Source organism: Salmo salar, chromosome 19 (genome assembly GCF_965601325.2).
Source record: "Salmo salar chromosome 19, fSalSal1, whole genome shotgun sequence".
Lineage (NCBI taxonomy): Eukaryota > Metazoa > Chordata > Actinopteri > Salmoniformes > Salmonidae > Salmo > Salmo salar.
Window position 1 is genome coordinate 2,183,623 of NC_138309.1, and position 23,242 is coordinate 2,206,864.

A 23,242-nucleotide genomic window follows, 5' to 3' on the forward strand; every position below is an offset into this window, starting at 1 on the left:
TCGATTAGAACTTTAGTTTTACACTTAGGCCCTGAGCAAAGATCTTAGGTAAGTACATTAATACAATATAAAAAAAAAAAAACTGGGATTTTTATTCAGGCTTCAAGACAAAAATCATCTTCCAGGAAGTAATACAAACAGACCTGACAAAGTCTACAGACGGCACACATTAGGAAAAGCAATGCATTCATTTATATATGTTTGCATCTAACTTCAAATGACTGACATACATGAACCAAAAAAGAAATAACATTTACAAACTGCTGAATCAGCATCAACATATTGGAAAGTGAAATGGTCATAAGCAGGTGCTGTGCTGAAGATATTGTTCCCAGCACCAAGTTTCATAGGCCAAAAACAGGGTAACGTGGCGGACTACCAGGGCCACGTAGCAACGTAGCGGACTACCAGGGCCACGCAGCGGACTACCAGGGCCACGTAGCAACGTAGCAGACTACCAGGGCCCGGCACGTAGCAGACTACCAGGGCCACGTAGCAGACTACCAGGGCCACGTAGCAGACTACCAGGGCCACGTAGCAGACTACCAGGGCCACGTAGCAGACTACCAGGGCCACGTAGCAGACTACCAGGGCCACGTAGCAGACTACCAGGGCCACGTAGCAGACTACCAGGGCCACGTAGCAGACTACCAGGGTCACGTAGCAGACTACCAGGGTCACGTAGCAGACTACCAGGGTCACGTAGCAGACTACCAGGGTCACGTAGCAGACTACCAGGGCCACGTAGCAGACTACCAGGGCCACGTAGCAGACTACCAGGGCCACGTAGCAGACTACCAGGGCAAAGCAGCGGACTACCAGGGCCACGTAGCAGACTACCAGGGCCACGTAGCAGACTACCAGGGCCACGTAGCAGACTACCAGGGTCACGTAGCAGACTACCAGGGTCACGTAGCAGACTACCAGGGTCACGTAGCAGACTACCAGGGTCACGTAGCAGACTACCAGGGTCACGTAGCAGACTACCAGGGTCACGTAGCAGACTACCAGGGTCACGTAGCAGACTACCAGGGTCACGTAGCAGACTACCAGGGTCACGTAGCAGACTACCAGGGTCACGTAGCAGACTACCAGGGTCACGTAGCAGACTACCAGGGCAAAGCAGCGGACTACCACAGTAACGAAGGCAACTTCTAGGGTCACATACAGTAAGAAGCCTGGAACAGTAATTCTCAATCCAAAACAGCATTACTACTCAAAACTGAAGCATGCAAAGTCCATGTCTACACACATACGCAGACTTCACCGCTCGCATGCCAAGACTATGATAATAAGGGTTAATATTTGTATTCATAACATGAAAACTTGGAACAAAATTGTAGAATTCTATGTAGAGAAAAAAAAAAAACTAGCAACCGTTTGTGAACACAAAGGACAATAAATTCTAAAACGTAAGAAAACCTTGTCCGTATTAGTTATGACATTAAATTGAATTGCTACAATCTCTCCAGCAATAAACATCCTCAGTTAGTATACACCACAGATATAGAAGCAGAGGGTATTTCACAAGCTGACAGAAATGAGCTTGCTGATGTTCACAACTGACCAAATTCCCTTTGATTTCCAAATGTCCTGATCCAGTCAAACAAGAACAATATGGCTTAGTTTATCAATCTTAGGCCAGATATGTGCAGAAGAGATTCTATAATTACTGGTATGTTAAATATTTAGTGCAACATCAAATGGCAAATTGATGCAACCAGCATTGTGAAATAGCCTCTAGGAAGGGAAGAAAGCCTTGCACGGAGAAGCCAATCCAAGACAGTATGCTGGGTCGTGTTTATTAGGGCAATAACTGAAAACATTTAGCAACGTTTTTACAGGAAAACAAAAATGTAGGTTTCTTATTGGACAAGTCCAGGTGACCCCTCCCTGTTCCAGTCCAGTATCTTCCATTTGGTGCCTAATGAACACCACCCAGGACAGTATGCTGGAGGTATAATTATGCAAAGTATCTCAATCACACATAGCAATTCTGACGGTTTAAAAATAACAGTATCATCAAACACGGCAATATGGAAATGCTCTATTCTTAGAGTTTATGGCCAACGGTCACTCATTTATCCTTTCTCTAGTTTCAGCTACTGATTCCCCCAGGAAATGAATATTCGGGACAGTTTTATAGAATGTGTAATCATATGCATGTCATCAACAGCCATCACATCTAACATACACTGTCAGGACTTTATGTACTCCAACGCCAAATGTTCAACAACCCCCCACACTTTTATCCCAGGATAACGCTTGAAACTAAAATATATATGCATGTACAATATACAGGTGACAAAATAAAGGAAACACCAACATAACGTGTTTTAGTAGGGCGTTGGGCCACCATAGATTCTACAAGTGTCTGGAACGCTATTGGAGAAATGCAACCCCATTCTTCCACTAATTATGATGGGATGTTAATTTCTTAATTAACTCAAGAACCACACGTGTGGAGGCACCCGCTTTCAGTATACTTTGTTTTACTGAAGTGTTTCCATTATTTTGGCAGTTACCTGTATATACTTCTGTGGTCATATAAGCGCTATGTATTTGGGACAGTGGGTTGGCTGGAATATCAATCAAAGCAAAACATCTCTGGATAATTTTTGGGGGAACGGAGGGAGGATTCATACAAGGAGAGAGTTCAAATGGATGTAATGGACAGATATGAAAGAGAGACCGACAAAAGGAGGTTGTGTGTTGAGGATGGAGACAGCGAGAGAGAGAGAGAGAGAGAGAGAGAGAGAGAGAGAGAGAGAGAGAGAGAGAGAGAGAGAGAGAGATAGAGTCCTCAAAGGTCTCTATCCCTGACCTCCGCCCGGCGGGAGTCTGTTCTCCCGTTCTGATCCCTGCTGTCCTGCCGCCGCTCCGAGGATCCCCTCTTCCTGCTTCGCTCCCGTGAACGGTCTCTGGAGGAGCGATCGCGATCCCTGGATGACCTGGAACCGTAAACACTGTCTTGTTACACACAAATCTGTGTGCGTTTGTCGTGTGTATATATTATGATAAGAAGCTTTATGATTAAGTGTGCACTTGTTTAAGTAATGAGATGGAACTGTGTGTGTGTGTGTGTGTGTGTGTGTGTGTGTGTGTGTGTGTGTACACTCCTACTTGTGTCGGGAGCTGGGCTCGTGGCTGTGGCGGCCGCCCTTGCTGCGGGATCGGCTGCGGTGGCGTCTCCTCCTCTCCCGGTCCCTGGAGCGTGAGCGGGAGGAACGCCGCCTCTCCCGAGACGAGGACCGCGAACGGCGTCTCCTACGGTCGCGAGAGCTGGACCTGCAGCATGGACACAGAAGTGTTTTATACAGCAATAAACTAGGAGACAGTGTATTCAATAGAGTTCATGTAGCAGTAGATGGCTGGTGACCCATACTAACCTTCTATGTTCTCTGCTCCGTTCCCTGCTCCGTGATTTGGTCCTATAAAGTGACAGAAAACAATTGATGAGATGCCACAGTGAAAATATCTGCATTTGTCTCCACATACAGTACATGGATTAATTATATTTTCCAAGTAGTGCTGCCATCACCACTGACATGTTTATAAAATCTGCCTACATCAATTTCATGATTTTTGCAAAGTTAAGACCTACCTCTTCTTCATCTTCTCCTCCTTCTCTCTCTCTTCTCTCCTCTTCAGACGATCCTGGTTCCTTTTCTCCTGCTTTTCCAGGACGGTTTTCTGATAGAAAATGGTCAGCATAGACATTAGCCTCAGTGTTACGCAATGACATTAGCCTCAGTGTTACGCAATGACATTAGCCTCAGTGTTTACATTAAAATGTCTTCTCATGTCAATACATTCTAATGTCAAAAAGAATGTTCTTGCTGCAAAATTTAAATTAATCTCAAAAGGGAGATGTTTCCTGTACTTTAAATCAAAAACAAAGTCCCTGTGGAATCCTCAAAAGGGGAAAGCAGTCAAAAAAAAAATCCCCTTTTGAGGATTATACTTCCACATGTCGCTAGGTGTATTCAGTAACCTATTTGGTCTGAGGTGGTTCAGAACATACCTTCAGGGCTTCCAGTTTCTCCCTGATCTGGATGAAGCCCAGGTGCAGCTTCCCGCCAAAGTGGTCGGCCAGGCGACGGTCGTTGTCGTGGAGACCCAGGTAGGCCGAGCACACCTCACAGACACGAAGCTTCTGCTGCTGGAAACTGGAGGCAGGCATGGAGTTTCTGTACTCCTCCTGAGAAGGACAGAACCAAAGATATGGAGAAAGATAAGTCAGGATAGGAAAGAAGGGGGTTCGAGTTCAGTATGGCAAAAATGAAGTAAAACAGGATGGTTCCACCTAAATTGTCCAATAAGAAAACATTTAATTTTCCATTGCAAAATGTTTTTGCTACATTGTGCCCTACTGAACACGACTCAGGTCTACATTCAAAATCAAATCAAATTTTATTGGTCACAGATGGTTAGCAGATGTTAAAACGAGTAGAGAAATGCTTGTGCTTCTAGTTCCGGCAGTGCAGTAATATCTAACAATACCGCAACAACTACCTAACACACACAAATCTAAGTAAAGGGATGGAATAAGAATATGTACATATAAATATATGGATGAGCGATGACCGAGCGGCATAGACAAGATGCAATAGATGGTATATAATACAGTATATACATACGAGATGAGTAAGACAAGATATGTAAACATTATTAAAGTGACTAGCGATCCATTTATTAAAGTGACGTATTCAGTAACCTATTTGGTCTGAGGTGGGCTAGTTTGATGGAAAATAAACATGCTGTGAGTAAAACAACCCCTCCTCACCTCAGCATCCCTCTTCCTGCTGCGAACTTTCTCCACTTCCTGTAGGACCTTCTGGGCCTCATCCACATTCCCCTCGGCACCCAGCTGCTCTGCCTTGGCCAGGAGCTTCCCAATCTCCTCGTTCAGCTCGTGAACCGTCTCTGCCTGGAGAATAACAAAACACAACACAAGTCAACAACAGCATAAAATGTGTCAAAATCAAAGATTCAGTGTACAAGGTTAATCTTGCCCTCACCTTTTCAGCCACCTCCGCACTGATCTCGTCTTGGGTCTCAACCAGTCGTTTCTTGGCCAACTCTGTTCTCCGGTCGCAATCGGCAATGAAAGACTCCAGGTGATCCACAGCCTGTTGTCGATAATAGAAAATTAAACTCCATATAAGTCAATGGAACACAGACTGCTGTACTGGTAAAATGAACTGGAAGAAGTACAACTAACTTGCCCGAGGGGATAAATTAAGTTGTTTTTAAATAGAGCCGACTGTGGATATCACTTACGTCAAGCTCAAAGAAGAGGTCTCGCTCCTTGGAGGCAATTTCATAGTCGGCCCGGAGTGCCAGGTCATGGGTCTTCGCACATTCTCCCAGATCCATACGCTGTTGATGAAGTCAAAGTCAGCCAGTCAAGACACAGCCATAGATCCAACAGTCTGCAGTGAACTACTTTAGAAGTCACAAAATATTTTATCTTCACAAAATATTCAGAATAGATCAACCACTATTACTGACTACACTTCAACTGCTGATTCAATAATCATATACGGGCAACAGAAATGGTTCCTGGCGAAGAAAAAGAGACTAGGGCTCCAAATTAAATTAAACTATTTAATTGGTAGCACTGGTGCTCCTTACTTAAAAAAGTTACAGTGGGGGAAAAAAGTATTTGATCCCCTGCTGATTTTGTACGTTTGCCCACTTAAAGAAATTATCAGTCTATAATTTTAATGGTAGGTTTATATGAATAGTGAAAGACAGACAAAAAAATCCAGAAAAACACATGTCAAATGTTATAAAATGATTTCCATTTTAATGAGGGAAATAAGTATTTGACCCCTCTGCAAAACATGACTTAGTACTTGGTGGCAAAACCCTTGTTGGCAATCACAGAGGTCAGATGTTTCTTGTAGTTGGCCACCAGGTTTGCACACATCTCAGGAGGGATTTTGAACCACTCCTCTTTGCAGATCTTCTCCAAGTCATTAATGTTGAGGCTGACGTTTGGCAACTCGAACCTTCAGCTCCCTCCACAGATTTTCTATGGGATTAAGCTCTGGAGACTGGCTAGGCCACTCCAGGACCTTAATGTGCTTCTTCTTGAGCTACTCCTTTGTTGCCTTGGCCGTGTGTTTTGGGTCATTTTCATGCTGGAATACCCATCCACGACCCATTTTCAATGCCCTGGCTGAGGGAAGGAGGTTCTCACCCAAGATTTCACAGTACATGACCCCGTCAAATGATGCGGTGAAGTTGTCCTGTCCCCTTAGCAGAAAAACACCCCCAAAGCATAATGTTTCCACCTCCATGTTTGACGGTGGAGATGGTGTTCTTGGGGTCATAGGCAGCATTCCTCCTCCTCCAAACACGGCGAGTCGAGTTGATGCCAAAGAGCTCCATTTTGGTCTCATCTAACCACAACACTTTCATCAGTTGTTCTCTGAATCATTCAGATGTTCATTGGCAAACTTCAGACGGGCATGTATATGTATTCTTGAGCAGGGGGACCTTGCAGGCGCTGCAGGATTTCAGTCCTTCACGGCGTAGTGTGTTACCAATTGTTTTCTTGGTGACAATGGTCCCAGCTGCCTTGAGATCATTGACAAGATCCTCCCGTGTAGTTCTGGGCTGATTCCTCACCGTTCTCATGATCATTGCAACCCCACGAGTTGAGATCTTGCATGGAGCCCCAAGCCGAGGGATATTGACAGTTCTTTTGTGTTTCTACCATTTGTGAATAATCGCACCAAATGTTGTCAGCTTCTCACCAAGCTGCTTGGCGTTGGTCTTGTAGCCCATTCCAGCCTTGTGTAGGTCTACAATCTTGTCCCTGACATCCTTGGAGAGCTCTTTGGTCTTGGCCATGGTGGAGAGTTTGGAATCTGATGGACTGACTGCTTCTGTGGACATGACTTTTTTTACAGGTAACAAGCTGCGGTTAGGAGCACTCCCTTTAAGAGTGTGCTCCTAATCTCAGCTCGTTACCTGTATAAAAGACATCTGGGAGCCAGAAATCTTTCTGCTTGAGAGGGGGTCAAATACTCATTTCCCTCATTAAAATGCAAATCAATATAACATTTTTGACATGCATTTTTAGGGATATTTTTGTTGTTATTCTATCTCACTGTTCAAATAAACCTACCATTAAAATTATAGAGACTGATCCTTTCTTTATCAGTGGGCAAACGTACAAAATCAGCAGGGGATCAAATACTTCCCCCCCCCCACTGTATGAGTACCACATAAAATTTTGGAGCACCAGAAAATAAATATATATTTTTTTAATTGACTGAGCCTATATTGAGCCTTATTTTGAAGCACACGTTGTGCCCTACAAACTAATATGTAACCCTTTAAAGAGATATGTTTATTATAATAGCTAAAATGTTCATACAAATACCTTGCATTGAAATACAAAGTCACTTGGAATATTAGGTTTCTTCATTCTGTTAAAAGCACTATTTCCTATTGAGGTGATTTATATTAAATTCTACACTGTCTCTTTAAGAAAGTCAAGACAGAGTGACATGCAAGAGATTTGTCATAACTAGGGATGCAAACTGGCAAAGGTCCAAAAAGGTAGAGAAGAAAGAATAAATGTTGCACAGAAAAGCAACAACAAAAAATCTGGGTAAACTGCAATAAAATGTACATATTTTCAGAGTAGGGTTGTAACAATACCAAAATTGTACTAACGATGTGATACCAGGCCAAAGGCATGCCTGTGATTGGGTCCCAAGGAATAGAGTAAGGAATATACAGTCCCAGTCAAAAGTTTGGACACACTTACTCATTCAAGGGTTTGTCTTTATTGAACAATTTTCTACATTGTATAATAAGTGAAGACATCAAAATTACGAAATAACACATTTGGAAGCTTGTAGTAACCAAAAAAAAAAGTATATAATCAAAATATATTTTATAAACTCAGCAAAAAAAGAAACGTCCTCTCACTGTCATCTGAGTTTACGTGTGTAAATATTTTTATGAACATAAGATTCAACAACTGAGACAAACTGAACAAGTTCCACAGACATGTGACTAACAGAAATGGAACGTGTCCCTGAACAAAGGGGTAACAGGTAGTATCTGGTGTGGCCACCAGCTGCATTAAGTACTGCAGTGCATCTCCTCATGGACTGCACCAAATTTGCCAGTTCTTGCTGTGAGATGTTACCCCACTGTGTTACCCCACCAAGGCACCTGCAAGTTCCCGGACATTTCTGGGGGGAATGGCCCTAGCCCTCACCCTCTGATCCAACAGGTCCCAGACGTGCTCAATGGGTTTGAGATCCGGGCTCTTCGCTGGCCATGGCAGAACACTGACATAACTGTCTTGCAGGAAATCACGCACAGAACGAGCAGTATGGCTGGTGGCATTGTCATGCTGGAGGGGCATGTCAGGATGAGCCCGCAGGAAGGGTACCACATGAGGAGGATGTCTTCCCTGTAACGCACAGCGATGAGATTGCCTGCAATGATAACATGCTCAGTTCGATAATGCTGTGACAAACCGCCCCAGACCATGACGGACCCTCCACCTCCAAATCGATCCCGCTCCAGAGTACATGCCTCGGGGTAACGCTCTTTCCTTCGACAATAAACGCGAATCCGACCATCACCCTGGTGAGACAAAACCGCAACTCGTCAGCAAAGATCACTTTGCCAGTCCTGTCTGGTCCAGCGTCGGTGGGTTTGTGCCCATAGGCAACGTTGTTGTCGGTGATGTCTGGTGAGGACCTGCCTTACAACAGGCCTAAAATCCCTCAGTCCAGACTCTCTCAGCCTACTGCGGACAGTCTGAGAACTGGAGGGAGGGATTGTGCGTTCCTGGTGTAACTCGGGTAGTTGTTGTTGCCATCCTGTACCTGTCCCGCAGGTGTGATGTTCGGATGTACCGATCCGGTGCAGGTGTTGTTAGACGTGGTCTGCCACTGCGAGGACGATTAGCTGTCCATCCCGTCTCCCTGTAGCGCCGTCTTAGGCGTCTCACAGTACAAACATGCCAATTTATTGCCCTGGCCACATCTGCAGTCCTCATGCCTCCTTGCAGCATGCCTAAGACACGTTCACGCAGATGAGCAGGGACCCTGGGTATCTTTCTTTTGGTGTTTTTCAGAGTCAGTTGAAAGGCCTCTTTAGTGTCCTAAGTTTTCATAACTGTGACCTTATTTGCCTACCGTCTGTAAGCTGTTAGTGTCTTAACGACCGTTCCACAGGTGCATGTTCTTTAATTGTTTATGGTTCATTGAACAAGCATGGGAAACATTGTTTAAACCCTTTACAATGAAGATCTGTGAAGTTATTTGGATTTTTACAAATTAATCTTTGAAAGACAGAGTCCTGAGATTATTTGATATTCTTCAAAGTAGCCACCTTTTGCTTTGACATTCACTCAACCAGCTTCATGGGGTAGTCACCTGGAATGAATTTCAATTAACAGGTGTGCCTTATTAAAAGTTAATGTGGAATTGATTTCCTTCTTAATGCGTTTGAGCCAATCAGTTGTGTTGTGACATGGTAGGGGTGGAATACAGAAGATAGCCCAATTTGGTAAAATACCAAGTCCATAAAGGGTGGCTACTTTGAAGAATCTCAAATATATTTTGACTTGTTTAACACTTTTTTTTTTATTACTACATGATTCCATGTGCTATTTCATAGTTTTGACGTCTTCACTATTATTCTACAATGTAGAAAATGGTCAAAATAAAGTAAAACCCCTGAATGAGTAGGTGTCCAAACTTCTGACTGGCACTGTAAATGCATAACGGTCTGCCTTTTCATTGTGATAGTAAGGTGACAGCACACTAGGCCTATATGAAACCATCTTTAGCCTACTCTTCAGACACAGCCTACCAAATAAGCACACTTTTGCAGTGTTAGTTTAATCAGTTGTAAAATATGATAAAAAAATAAAAAAATCTTTGCACTCTTCCAAAAGGTTAGGCACCAAACATAATTTAAGGAACAGCAGAAAAATACTGATTTGATTCAGCTTAGAATTACATTGATTAGGCATATGAATCGTACCTTTAAAGCATCTGAGTAGACCATCTATGCATTTTCTTTTTTTCCTGTGCTATCCACTTCTGTTCATAGCAAAGGTATCATGTTGTTAGCTAGCTAGCCAGGTAACATGACTAAACAAGACCGTTATCAAACCAAAAACTTGCAGGCAGCGACATGGTTTATAAAATTATAAAACGTGCACCAATTCGCAGTAGAAAGGGGAGATGGTAGTGCTGGTAATATGGGGCATAACTTTTGAGTTTGGGCTAGATACTCGTGGATTTCAGTGATGTAAAGGCACAACCATAGCGGTCACTGTGCTCTATTTTTCCTCTATGGCAGTGGTACTTAGAGGCTACGTGAAAACGAAGCCTAGTCAGACTGGCCTGCTTGTTCTTACAGGTGAAATTAAAAGATACGTATCCACTTCGCTCGTACTGCAAGCCACGCTAATATTTTAAACAAATGTAACAGAAACCCCATCACTGTCCGCACATCCCAGCTCACCATCGCGGCTAAATAACATTTTAAAACTGACGGAGAGGCGCAGAAGGAACCGATGGAGAGAAGCAGCTAAGTAGGCTAATGGCTGGTTAGGAGATGTGGCTGGCTGCTCACAGCTGTCACAGGTGATATTGGATGAAGCACTCATTCTGATATGCCGTCACACTCCGAACTCTGATATTCTATTTGTAGGACGCGTAGGGATGCATTCGGTGCTCAGTCATTGATTTCGAGAGAGAAGGTAGTGATCACACAGGGAGAAGACACAAGAAGAAGTTATAAGTATAATTGAGTTGCTTATGGCAGACTGCAGTACCCTAGTTGTGCTTCAACTGGAGTTACTCAATGAGAGGGGGCATCACTGAGCTAGCTTGTAACATCACTTCCAGGAGTAGCTCAAACTCTCCATGAGACGTGAACTTAACTGACTTCATTTGGCTTCAATGTGTTATTGAGTCTTCACATAGGAATGAATGATGCCATGTGATCGATGGCTTTGTCCATTCATATATACACAGCGTACAAAACATTAAAAACACCTTCCTAATATTAAGATTCATCCACTCTTTCGCCCTCAGGAAAGCCTCAATTCGTTGGGCCAAGGACTCTACAAGGTGTCAAAGCGTTCCACAGGGATGCTGGCAAATGTTGACTCCAATGCGTCCCACAGTTGCGTTAAGTTGGCTAGAAGTCCTTTGGGTAGTGGACTATTGTTGGAGGAAACTGGAAACTGTTAAGTGTGAAAAACCCAGCAGTGTTCAAGTTCTTGACACAAAACGGAGCGCCTGGCACCTACTACCATACCCTGTTCAAAGGCACTTAAATCTTTTGTCTTGTCCTCACCCTCTGAATGGCACACATAAGACAATTGAGACATGGATTGTGTAAGGCTTAAAAAGCATTCATATCTTTCACCTAGTCAATCTATGTCAGGAAAGAGCAGGTGTTCATAATGGTTTTGTACACTCACTGTAGTCATTGGTAGCAGTAGAAGATGTATTGTTGGCTGTTAGTTTACTCCAATCAGGGGGCGAAGGGGCATTACAAATGATGCAAACAATTATTTGGATAGATTTTGGGCTCAATCTGCAATATTGAAGCTGATCTACCACCCCACAAAAATAAAGAGATTTGTCCTTCGTTCATTGAACTCCTATAGGGAAAAAATGTAATTCTAAGAAGCTATCCCTTTTCCTTTCTTTATGTGCCCCCAAATGTTGAGCTAGCTAATGAGTTAACATGATTGAACAAGGCGTTTACAAATGGTTAACGGCCCATCAGTAGTTTCAGAATGGCTGCGACATGGTATATGCCCCTAGAATAGAGAATAAAATAAATAAGAATTAAAATAAATAAACATCACCGGTAATAACTGTTCAAAGAAGTTTGGGCTAGCAATGCCTAATCATTACAATAATTATTATTGTCTGGGTGATTTTTTTCCCTTGCTGCTCTGGTGCTTCCATATAAAAATGTAGGAGCATATAAGACCAAAACGATCACACTTTAGAGCCCTGGAGGTAGAGACAGCGAAAGTAGGGGTGCAGCAGCACCCCCTGGTTTGCGCACCTTTGAAGTTCAGATGGGAACAGTAATAATAACTGAAGTCTGGACACTGACTGTAGGCTCATATGTAGACCATTAACTCCTGCATAATTACATTTATTGCAGTAAAAGGACCCACCAAATGTTAATATTGTCTCAGGCACAAGAGTAGAGAAATATGACTTCTTTCTTTCAGCATCTTGAGAGAATGCAAATGTGTGGATAGGGACTGTTGCGTAGCCTAAATGTGATTTTTTTTTAAGCGACATAAAAGCTGACAATATTTCATTTTCACCACATAAAACATGCATCCAAGATCAACTTCAAAACTATCAGAAACATGGTGGATCGTTTTCACAGCTTTTAATTTCTTTAAAACTGATGACATTCAGACATTTTGTATGTACAATGGCTTCAGAAACTATTCATACCCCTCGACTTAATCCATATTTTGTGTTACAGATGGAATTCAAATTTGATAATTTTTTCCCCCCTCAACAATCTACAAACAGAATCCCATCGCAAAGTGAAAACATGTTTTTCGAATTCAAAACTATAACTAGGCAACTCAATGTGGTCTTGATAAGCAACTCCAGTGTATATTTGACCTTGTGTTTTAAGTTACTGTCCTGGTGACAGGTGAATTTGTCTCCCAGTGTCTGTTGGAAAGCAGACAACCAGGTTTTCCTCTAGGATTTTGCCTTTGCTTAGCTCTATTCCATTTATTTTTATCTGAAAAACTCCCTAGGTCCTTGACAATGACAAGCATAACCATAACATGCAGCCAACGTGTATTTTTCCAAATACAGTGCTTTCGGAAAGTATTCAGACCCCATGACTTTTTCCACATTTTGTTATGTTAAAGCCTGAAATATCCCGTTCACCTAAATATTCAGACCCTTTACTCAGTATTTTGTTGAAACACCTTTGGCAGCGATTACAGCCTCAAGTCTTCTTGGGTATGACACTACAAGCTTGGCACAATTGTATTTGTGGAGTTTCTCCCATTCTTCTCTGTAGATCCTCTCAAGCTTTGTCAGGTTGGATGGGGAGTGTCGCTGCACAGCTATTTTCAGGTCTCTCCAGAGATGTTTGATCAGGTTCAAGTCTGAGCTCTGGCTGGGCCACTCAAGGACATTCAGAGACTTGTTCTGAAGCCACTCCTGCATTGACTTGATTGTGTGCTTAGGGCCATTGTCCTGCTGGAAGGTGAACCTTCGCCCCCAGTCTGAGGTCCGGAGCGCTCTGGAACAGGTTTTCATCAAGGATCTCTGTACTTTGTTCCGTTCATCTTTCCCTCAATCCTGACTAGTCTCCCAGTCCCTTCCGCTGAAAAACATCCCCACAGCATGATACTGCTACCACCATGCTTCACCGTAGGGATGGTGCCAGGTTTCCTCCAGATGTTACTCAGCCAAGGGCTTGTAAGTAAGCATTTCACGATAAGGTCTACCTACACGTGTTGCATTCGGCGCATGTGACAAATAAATTAGATATTACCATAACCAAACAAACATTGTTGATTAGAAATGATAGGAATTAACAGTAAATGTACTACTGGTGATATACAGTGCATTTGGAAAGTATTCAGACCCTTTACCCTCAAATCTACACACAATACCCCATAACGAAAACAGGTTTTGACATTTTTGAAAATGTATTAAAAATAAACAAATACCCTACATAAGTACTCAGTACTGCTATGAGACTCAAAATAGAGCCCAGGTGCATCCTGCTACCATTGATCATCCTTGAGATGTTTCTACAGCATCTGAATACTTTAAAAAAATTATACATTTGCTGAAATTTATGAAAACCTGTTTTTGCTTTGTCATTAAGGGGTAGTGTAAATTGATGAGGGAAAAAAAAACACTGAATTAATTTCAGAATAAAGCATTAACGTAACAAACACTGAGCACATGTGACAGAGTCTGGAGATGCCGTGGAGAACGTTCTGCTGCCTGCAACATCCTCCAGCATGACCGGTTTGGCGGTGGGTCAGTCATGGTGTGGGGTGGCATTTCTCTGGGGGGCCGCACAGCCCTCCATGTGCTTGCCAGAGGTAGCCTGACTGCCATTAGGTACCGAGATGAGATCCTCAGACCCCTTGTGAGACCATATGCTGGTGCGGTTGGCCCTGGGTTCCTCCTAATGCAAGACAATGCTAGACCTCATGTGGCTGGAGTGTGTCAGCAGTTCCTGCAAGAGGAAGGCATTGATGCTATGGACTGGCCCGCCCGTTCCCCAGACCTGAATCCAATTGAGCACATCTGGGACATCATGTCTCGCTCCATCCACCAACGCCACGTTGCACCACAGACTGTCCAGGAGTTGGCGGATGCTTTAGTCCAGGTCTGGGAGGAGATCCCTCAGGAGACCATCCGCCACCTCATCAGGAGCATGCCCAGGCGTTGTAGGGAGGTCATACAGGCACGTGGAGGCCACACACACTACTGAGCCTCATTTTGACTTGTTTTAAGGACATTACATCAAAGTTGGATCAGCCTGTAGTATGGTTTTCCACTTTAATTTTGAGTGTGACTCCAAATCCAGACCTCCATGGGTTGATAAATTGGATTTCCATTGATTATTTTTGTTTGATTTTGTTGTCAGGACATTGAACTATGTAAAGAAAAAAGTATTTAATAAGATTATTTCATTCATTCAGATCTAGGATGTGTTATTTTAGTGTTCCCTTTATTTTTTTGAGCAGTGTATAAATCAAATAAATAACAATATGGGGATGAGGTAGTTGGATGGGCTAATTACAGATGGGCTATGTACAGGTGCAATGATCTATCTGTAAGCTGCTCTGATAGCTGATGCTTAACGTTAGTGAGGGAAATATGAGTCTCCAGCTTCAGTGATTTTTGCAGTTTGTTCCAGTCATTGGCAGCAGAGAACTGGAAGGAAAGGCTTTGGGGATGACCAGTGAAATATATCTGCTGGACCGTGTGCTATGGGTGGGTGCTGCTATGGTGACCAGTGAGCTGAGATAAGGCGGGGCTTTACCTAGCAAAGACTTATAGATGATCTGAAGCCAGTGGCGACGAATATGAAGCGAGGGCCAGCCAACAAGTGCATAGAGGTCGCAGTGATGAGTAGTATATGGAGCTTTGGTGACGAAACAGATGGCACTGTGATAGACTGCATCCAATTTGCTGAGTAGAGTGTTGGAGGCTATTTTGTAAATGACATACCCGAAGTCAAGGATCAGTAGGATAGTCAGTTTTACGAGGGTATGTTTGGCAGCATGAGTGAAGGATGCTTTGTTGCGAAATAGGAAGCCGATTCTAGATTTAATTTGGATTGGAGATGCTTAATGTGAGTCTGGAAGGAGAGTTCAGTCTAACCAGACAACTAGGTATTTGTAGTTGTCCACATATTCTAAGTCAGAACCATCCAGAGTAGTGATGCTAGGCGGGCGGGTGTGGGCAGCGATCGGTTGAAGAGCATGCATTTATTTTTACTTGCATTTAAGAGCAGTTGGAGGCCACGGCAGGACTGTTGTATGGCATTGAAGCTCATTGGGAGGTTTGTCAACAGTGTCCAAAGAAGGGCCAGAAGTATACAGAATGGTGTCGTCTGCGTAGAGGTGGATCAGAGAAACACCAGCCGCAAGAGCGACATCATTGATGTATACAGAAAAAAAAGAGTCGGCCCGAGAATTGAACCCTGTGGCACCCCCATATAGAATGCCAGAGGTCCGGACAACAGGCCCTCCGATTTCACACACTGAACTCCATCAGAGAAGTAGTTGGTGAACCAGGCGAGGAAGTCATTTGAGAAAACAAGGCTGTTGAGTCTGCCGATAAAAATGTGGTGATTGACAGAATTGAAAGCCTTGGCCAGGTCGATGAATACGGCTGTACAGTATTGTCTTTTGTCGATGGCGGTTATGATATCGTTTCGGACCTTGAGCGTGGCTGAGGTGCACCCATGACTAGCTCGGAAACCAGACTGCATAGCGGAGAAGGTACGGTGGGATTCAAAATGGTAGGTGATCTGTTTGTTAACTTGGCTTTCGAAGACCTTAGAAAGGCAGGGTAGGATAGATATAAGTCTAACAGTTTGGGTCGAGTGTCACCCCCTTTGAAGGGGGGGAAGAGATGACCGTGGCAGTTTTCCAATCTTTGGGGATCTCAGACGATACGAAAGAGAGGTTTAACAGGCTAGTAATAGGGGTTGCAACAATTGCGGCAGATCATTTCACAAAGGGGGTCCAGATTTGGCAGCTCTTTCAGAACATCAGCTATCTGGATTTGGGTGAAGGAGAAATGGGGGAGGCTTGGGCAAGTTGCTGTGAGGGGTGCAGAGCTGTTGACCGGGGTAGGGGTAGCCAGGTGGAAAGCATGGCCAGCCATAGAAAAATGCTTATTGAAACGATCAATTATCGTAGATTTATCGGTGGTGACAGTGTTTCCTAGCCTCAGTGCAGTGGGCAGCTGGGAGGAGGTGCTCTTATTCTCCATGGACTTTAGCCTTTGCTTTCCTAACTGCCTGTGTATATTGGTTCCTAACTTCCCTGAAAAGTTGCATATCGTGGGGGCTATTTGATACCAATACAGTACGCCACAGGATGTTTTTGTACTGGTCAAGGGCAGTCAAGTCTGGAGTAAACCAAGGGCAATATCTGTTCCTGGTTCAATTTTTTTTTGAATGTGGCATGCTTATTTAAGATGGTGAGGAAAGCACTTTTTAAGAATAACCAGGCATCCTCTACTGACGGAATGAGGTCAATATCCTTCCAGGATAGCCGGGCCAGGTCGATTAGAAAGGCCTGCTCGCTGAAGTGTTTTAGGGAGCGTTTGACTGTGATGAGGGGTGGTCGTTTGACCGTGGACCCATTACGGATGCAGGCAATGTGGCAGTGATCGCTGAGATCCTGGTTGAAGACAGCAGAGGTGTATTAGAGGGCAGGTTGGTCAGGATGATCTATGAGGGTGCCCATGGTTACGGATTTGGGGTTGTACCTGGTAGGTTCCATGATAATTCGGGTGAGATTGAGGGCATCTAGCTTAGATTGTAGGATGGCTGGGGTGTTAAGCATATCCCAGTTTAGGTCACCTAACAGTACAAACTCTGAAGATAGATGGGGGGAAATCAATTCACATATGGTGTCCAGGGCGCAGCCGGGGGCTGAGCGGGGTCTATAACAAGCGGCAACAGTGAGAGACTTATTTCTGGAAAGGTGGATTTTTAAAAGTAGAAGCTTGAATTGTTTGGGCACAGACCTGGATAGCATGACAGAACTCTACATGCTGTCTCTGCAGTAGATTGCAACTCCACCCCCCTTGGCAGTTCTATCTTGGCGGAAAACGTTATAGTTGGGGATGGAAATTTCTGAATTTTTGGTGGCCTTCCTAAGCCAGGATTCAGACACGGCTAGGACATCAGGGTTTTGGCAGAGTGTGCCAAAGCAGTGAAAAAAACAAACTTAGGGAGGAGGCTTCTAATGTTAACATGCATGAAACCAAGGCTTTTACGGTTACAGAAGTCAACAAATGATAGCGCCTGGGGTATAGGAGTGGAACTGGGGGCTACAGGGCTTGGGTTAACCTCTACATCACCAGAGGAACAGAGGAGGAGTAGGATGAGGGAACGGCTAAAGGCTATAAGAACTGGTTGTCTGGTGCGTTGGGGACAGAGAATAAAAGGAGCAGATTTCTGGGTGTGGTGGAATAGATTCAAGGCATATTGTACAGACAAGGGTATGGTAGGATGTGAGTACAGTGGAGGTAAACCTATGCGTTGCGTGATGAGGTTTTGTCTCTGGAGGCATCACTTAATGTAGGTGAGGTTTCCGCATGTGTGTGGGGTGGGACGAAAGAGCTAAGGCAATTTGAGTGGGACCGAGGGCGCTACAGTGAAATAAAGCAATAAAAACTAGCCAAGACAGCAGTAGACAAGGCATATTGACAGAGCGAGGCATAAAGCAATCACAGGTGTTGATCAGGAGAGCTAAGACAACGGGTAAATGGCAAAGAAAGGGCAGAGCGGTCAATTAGATACATACAGGACCTGAGTTCGAGGCTGGGGCCGACAGGTAAACAAAATGAGGTACCGTGTTATTGAAACAGTCCAGGGGGCATCAGCTATGTACTCGAGTGATCATAGGGTCAAGAGTAGCAATAGGTGAGACAGGGTGCTGTACGGTATTCACTACTACACTGGGCGAGCAGGGGACACAGCATTCATAAAAAGCTGACGGGCCGGGGCACGTAGATGGTTCTGCGGCGATATCGTAACAGAATAGCCTGTTGAGACCACATCGGACAATCTTGTCGGCAGTCCAGTCGTGAAGGATCGGCGGGGCTCCGTGTAGCTAGCTAGGAGTAATGATCTAGTGTAATGATCCAGAGCGGCAGGAATCCGGTGATTTGGTAGAGAGAAGCAGTCCAATATGCTGGGTAGCTCCTGATGGAAGTTCCAGCAGATCCAAACCACATTGGATGAGGCGGGTTGCAGGAAAGTATATTTAGTTTATAGATAGAAGTGAGATTAAGATATATGAAAAAAGACGGGCTATTTACAAGGGATAAGACACGGGATAAGACAAAGACAGATATACACATCCTACTGCGCCGCCATCTTGGATTAAAATTGTTGCCCTTCTTTGAGGCATTGTAAAACCTCCCTGATCTTTATGGTTGAATCTGTGTTTGACATTAACTGCTTGACTGAGGGACGTTACATATAAATTGTATGTGTGGGCTTCTGAGATGAGGTAGTCATTGAAAAGTCATGTTAAACACTATTATTGAACACAGAGTGAGTCCATGCAACTTATTGTATCACTTGTTAAGCACATGTTTACTCCTTAACTTACTTCGGCTTGCCATAACAAAGGGATTGAATATCCATTGACTTAAGACATATCAGCTTTTCATTTTTAATTCATTTGTAAAAAAAAATCTAAAAACATAAGTCCACTTTGACATTATGGAGTATTGTGTGTAGGCCAGTGACACAAAATCTAAATGTAATTCATTAAATTCAGACAACAAAATGTGGAAAAAGTCAAGGGGCGTGAATACTTTCTGAAGGCACTAAAATCTTCCCGGTCCCTAAATGTCCTCGCTCCACAAGAGAAGCAGAAATGTATGCGAAAACTTTTCCAATGTCAACTAGATTATGATGATGCATTCTATCGATGTAGGACATTATTCTGGTAAGCAAGGCTTTATTTAGTATTCTAGAGCAACGAGACAAGTTCACTAAGAAATAGTCTACCAAATGTAAGAAATTATAAGCAGAAAAATATCTAAACAAGGCTTTAAAAAAATATTTATTCCCTGCACCCCCTGTCAAAATGGATTCCGCCATCCCTGTCTGGAGGAGACACAAAGGAAGAAGAGAGTGCTTAGTCTACTTACAGTTCCGGAGAGGATGTCGTGGGGACAGCAGTTCAGGAGATGGCTTTTGCAGACCCGCTCATCAGTGAATTTGACCCTCTGCCGCGTCTCATCCCCTGAAACAGTACAAAACCAACAGTTAGAAAGACCTCACATACTCATCCACTAGAGCGAGGTATCCAATGCTTTAGCATAACTATGTGTGCCCATATTAGGGTAGAGGGGCATAGATTTGACAATTTTTACAATTGCATCTTGGGATTCTCCTTATTGGGGTGATATGAACAGATACATTGAGCTACAATGTATCGTACTGACAGAATGTGTGCCTTTGGACAGTATTCATGACATCCACTTGGGGCCTGCATTGTGGCCTGAGTGGCGTGTCCCTGATGGCTTGATGTATTTTCTGCCGTGACTTGGAGGCTTACCTTACCAGAGCCTCGAAACTACATGAATAATGTAATAATATAGGCCTACGTTTTGCTAAGACTCAGAGTGACTTTCCACTCTCGTGTCTTTCTGAAAGCACTTGTTCAACTAAAGAATATTGGCCTATAGAAAAACATGGTAGTAAGCTTACTGTATGGGTGGTCTTATGATTGACATGGACAGGTTCATCAGGCTACCTTGGTGTCATGGCATTGTCATTCAGCTTAACTGGGCTGCCTGTAACAGCTGTTACTGTGTCAGCTAGATCTCCTAATTTCAACAAAATAAAAGGCCATTAAAAAAAGATTTTGGCTTAGCCTAGTTGGCGCCAACCAAGTCCCTGACACAAATGGAACATAGAAAATAGTGAAACCAAGAAGGGAAAAATATGGTAGTTTTATACACACTGCGAGCTGCAACATATACTGTACCCATCTGCATCTTCAAGACCTCAGCTGCAGAATTTTAAACCCACGGTAGAAAAGTATAAAATGGGAACTGTTTTCTTGCCCATACCTGTAGTAAGGAAGTTGATATGAATGACACACAAGTCAGATTGTATTGCTTGACAATAGATGTCTTGCTTGACAAAAGACGTCTAAAGCTCCTTGGCTTTCAGTGCAACCAGACAGTGTCTTAGTTCAGGCTGCATGTACTACTTCCAAATTGTAATTCAAAGAGTCATTGAAGATTTTAATATCCTTGTTGTGATGCTAAAAAAAAAAAGTACAACAACTTCCGGAAAGCAAACAATTGTTTGGATTACTATTGTTCATAACAGCTTTAAAAATCATGTGACTCACGGCTCGATGAACATGAGGCTTTTCTGCAACTCCTTTGCAGATTGAAGTAGGCTGGCAAAGATACACTGAACCTTTATGAATAAAATAAAGGGGCCACAATTGTTCAATTTGTATGCAACATATGTCGGGAAAAATTTGAATTCATCTCAACACTCACACACAACCCCACTCGACAAACTCACTTTGTTAGTCTGATTAAGCCCAAAGAAGAACCATGGATTGAAGTCAGTTTATCCAACTTTACGTTACCATTGTAGACATTACATCCTTACTAAATGGCGGCTGTTATGTTTTTAATGTTTGTATCCTTGTAGCCAGATACGTCATTTACTATGGAAGTGGTGCTTCTACAAATGCTACACAATATAGTAGATACTGTGCACGGTATGACTGTTTTAAGCTCCTGTCAATGTACAAAGATATTGTGCTAGTTCTACTTTCAAAAGATGAGTTTACTATTTGCATCAGCTTTTTTAGGATTTCCAACATGATGTATTCTTATTTATAATGTACTTAATATAGTGTGTTTGTTAAACACCAAAGGTTAAAGTCCAGCATCTACAAAAATTCTTAGATCACACTTAATTTGATCAATTCCAAAACGTATTATTGGTTAGATATACTTCATATTTTTGTTGAGTTACTTCTAGTGATCGTGTCTTGTTAAACATTGTTTTATGCTTTAGATTATTTGCCATTTTAACCCACTTTCGCAGGCATTGTTGTGGAGCTAGTGCTGCAAGCATTGTAGGATGTTGCATTTGCTTCTGTCATTAAGGGTTGTGTGTATAACCTTGTTGATGGGGGTATTAGGTGGTCTCATCTTCGAACGTCAATTTGCCCTACAGTTTTGATATCCGTTTATCATGATCCATTACACCTCATAGCACAACAAACTACTTAATACTTAGATAGAAATATACTTTTTTTCACACATGCATATAACATTGTGTAGTGTTATAGTCTAAAGATGTTTTACTACCAACAATGTTCTAAAAACAGAGTTACATGGCAAGTTTTAATAACTTAATTCTTAAGTTATCAAAAATATTTATGAAAATGTAGCTATAACATGAGTTTTATCCCTGATTTTTCAGGGACCCCTTAAACTCTGAGGCCCCCAGAGGCCCTATAGTTGAGAATCACTGATCTAGACGACTGCTCTATCAACAATTAATGGCGAAGTGGACGTCATTAGCTATGGATACAAACATTAAATCGTGAAACAACAACTAGGCCAGGACTAAATCATGAATGAGCTCCTTTTATGTCACACAAACGTCCTCTTGTACGCCATTCATTAAAGGTATGCCCATCTGACACACGACACAAAAACTAGTTTGCTAGGCTAACTGCAAGCCACACTGGCTCCATCTTTTAGCTAGCACGCTAACAAGCTAGCCACCGCCTTTTTGCTACTCACCGTCCCTCGCAGTCCCCATTAGTTGATCGAGCAAAGCTCTCATTTGAGCTTGGGCCGACATTGCTGTGGGTAAATTGTTTAAAGCTTCTCCACACAACACAGACGATAACACAGTCTATGGAGGTGTATCCTATATTATTGATGAAATATGTTTACTCTTTGGACAGGCTTCTTCAACGATCTCGCCAGGCCCCTCTTTCGCAGTTGAGGAAATGACGACACCTCCTATTATTGAAAACACGCCCATGTGCTAGAATTTGCCAATTGGAGTGACGGTTGGTCAGACAACTAACCAATCACAGCCACTTGAACGCAAGTTAGCTCATTTCACGTACATAACCAGAGAGGAAGAGGTGAAGCGAGAGGTATCACTCTCGCCTAAATCTGTCCAAAATAAAACCAATGCATTTTTATGGGTTTATTTTGGACCTAAAACTTGTCGTCTTCCTTCCCGCAAGGGGAGAACGACAGCCTCCCATAGTATAGCTCAGTGCTGCCCCCTCTCATTGAAGCCACGGTAGTTCAAAGCCGACCGCGGTACTGCAGGCGTTGTTAGCAGAAAACAGGATCTGAATGTAGAAATTGCAATCTTCATGTGAATAAAACAATGTTTCGAAGACAATCTTTGTACCAATAATTGCTTCTAATACACCAGATTATTAACCGATTATTTTAAAATCGCACACAGAAGAAGTTATAAGGATAATTTAGTTGCTAATGGCAGCCTGCAGTACCCCAGTCGGCCTTCAACATGAGTTACTCAATGAGAGGGCGCAGCACTCATCACATCTAGCAGTCAAGGAGGGAAATGGTCCCAATCGTTTATCCACCATTCATTTTTCCCCATAGGAAATTTTAGAAACACTTAAAATAAGAGCTGTGTTTCGTGTAGGCTTTCCCTGGCATTACGTTTTGATAACAATGTAAATCTCTCTTGGACAAGGTAACTTTTATTAATATATGTGGCTCTATTTACTCTCAGACTCAAGACTACAAATCCCTGCAAACTCCAGCACGTAATCTCCAGTTGATACCTTTGCTAACAGGTATTGTGTCAATTTAAAACTTGCACTAGACAGTTTACAGAATTGTCCATTTAAAGAAATTGGCACCATTTCCTTGTTTGACCACTAGGTTTTATGGGTGTTATGACTCATACTGTGGTTCTC

The 23,242-nt window shown here is 43.0% G+C and overlaps 1 protein-coding gene across 3 annotated transcripts; it reads right to left on the bottom strand.

Annotated features, from left to right (window-relative positions):
• Positions 1–68: 68 nt before the first annotated feature.
• Positions 69–22,305, bottom strand: LOC106578278 (putative RNA-binding protein Luc7-like 1). Of its 3 annotated transcripts, XM_045701964.2 has the most exons (11): positions 22,074–22,296; positions 20,651–20,721; positions 19,437–19,531; positions 5,284–5,382; positions 5,022–5,132; positions 4,787–4,930; positions 4,025–4,201; positions 3,605–3,693; positions 3,390–3,431; positions 3,124–3,288; positions 69–2,951 (listed from the first exon to the last, which is right to left on the bottom strand). In XM_045701964.2, the coding sequence occupies exons 4-11, from the start codon at positions 5,377–5,379 to the stop codon at positions 2,804–2,806; spliced, it is 972 nt and encodes a 323-aa protein (XP_045557920.1). In that variant the 5' UTR covers positions 5,380–5,382; positions 19,437–19,531; positions 20,651–20,721; positions 22,074–22,296; the 3' UTR covers positions 69–2,803. The 3 variants fall into 3 exon arrangements, with proteins under 3 accessions (XP_045557920.1, XP_014012425.1, XP_045557921.1); XM_014156950.3 differs by lacking the exon at positions 20,651–20,721 and having other exon boundaries at positions 22,074–22,305; XM_045701965.2 differs by lacking the exons at positions 20,651–20,721; positions 22,074–22,296 and adding an exon at positions 19,999–20,622.
• Positions 22,306–23,242: the final 937 nt, after the last annotated feature.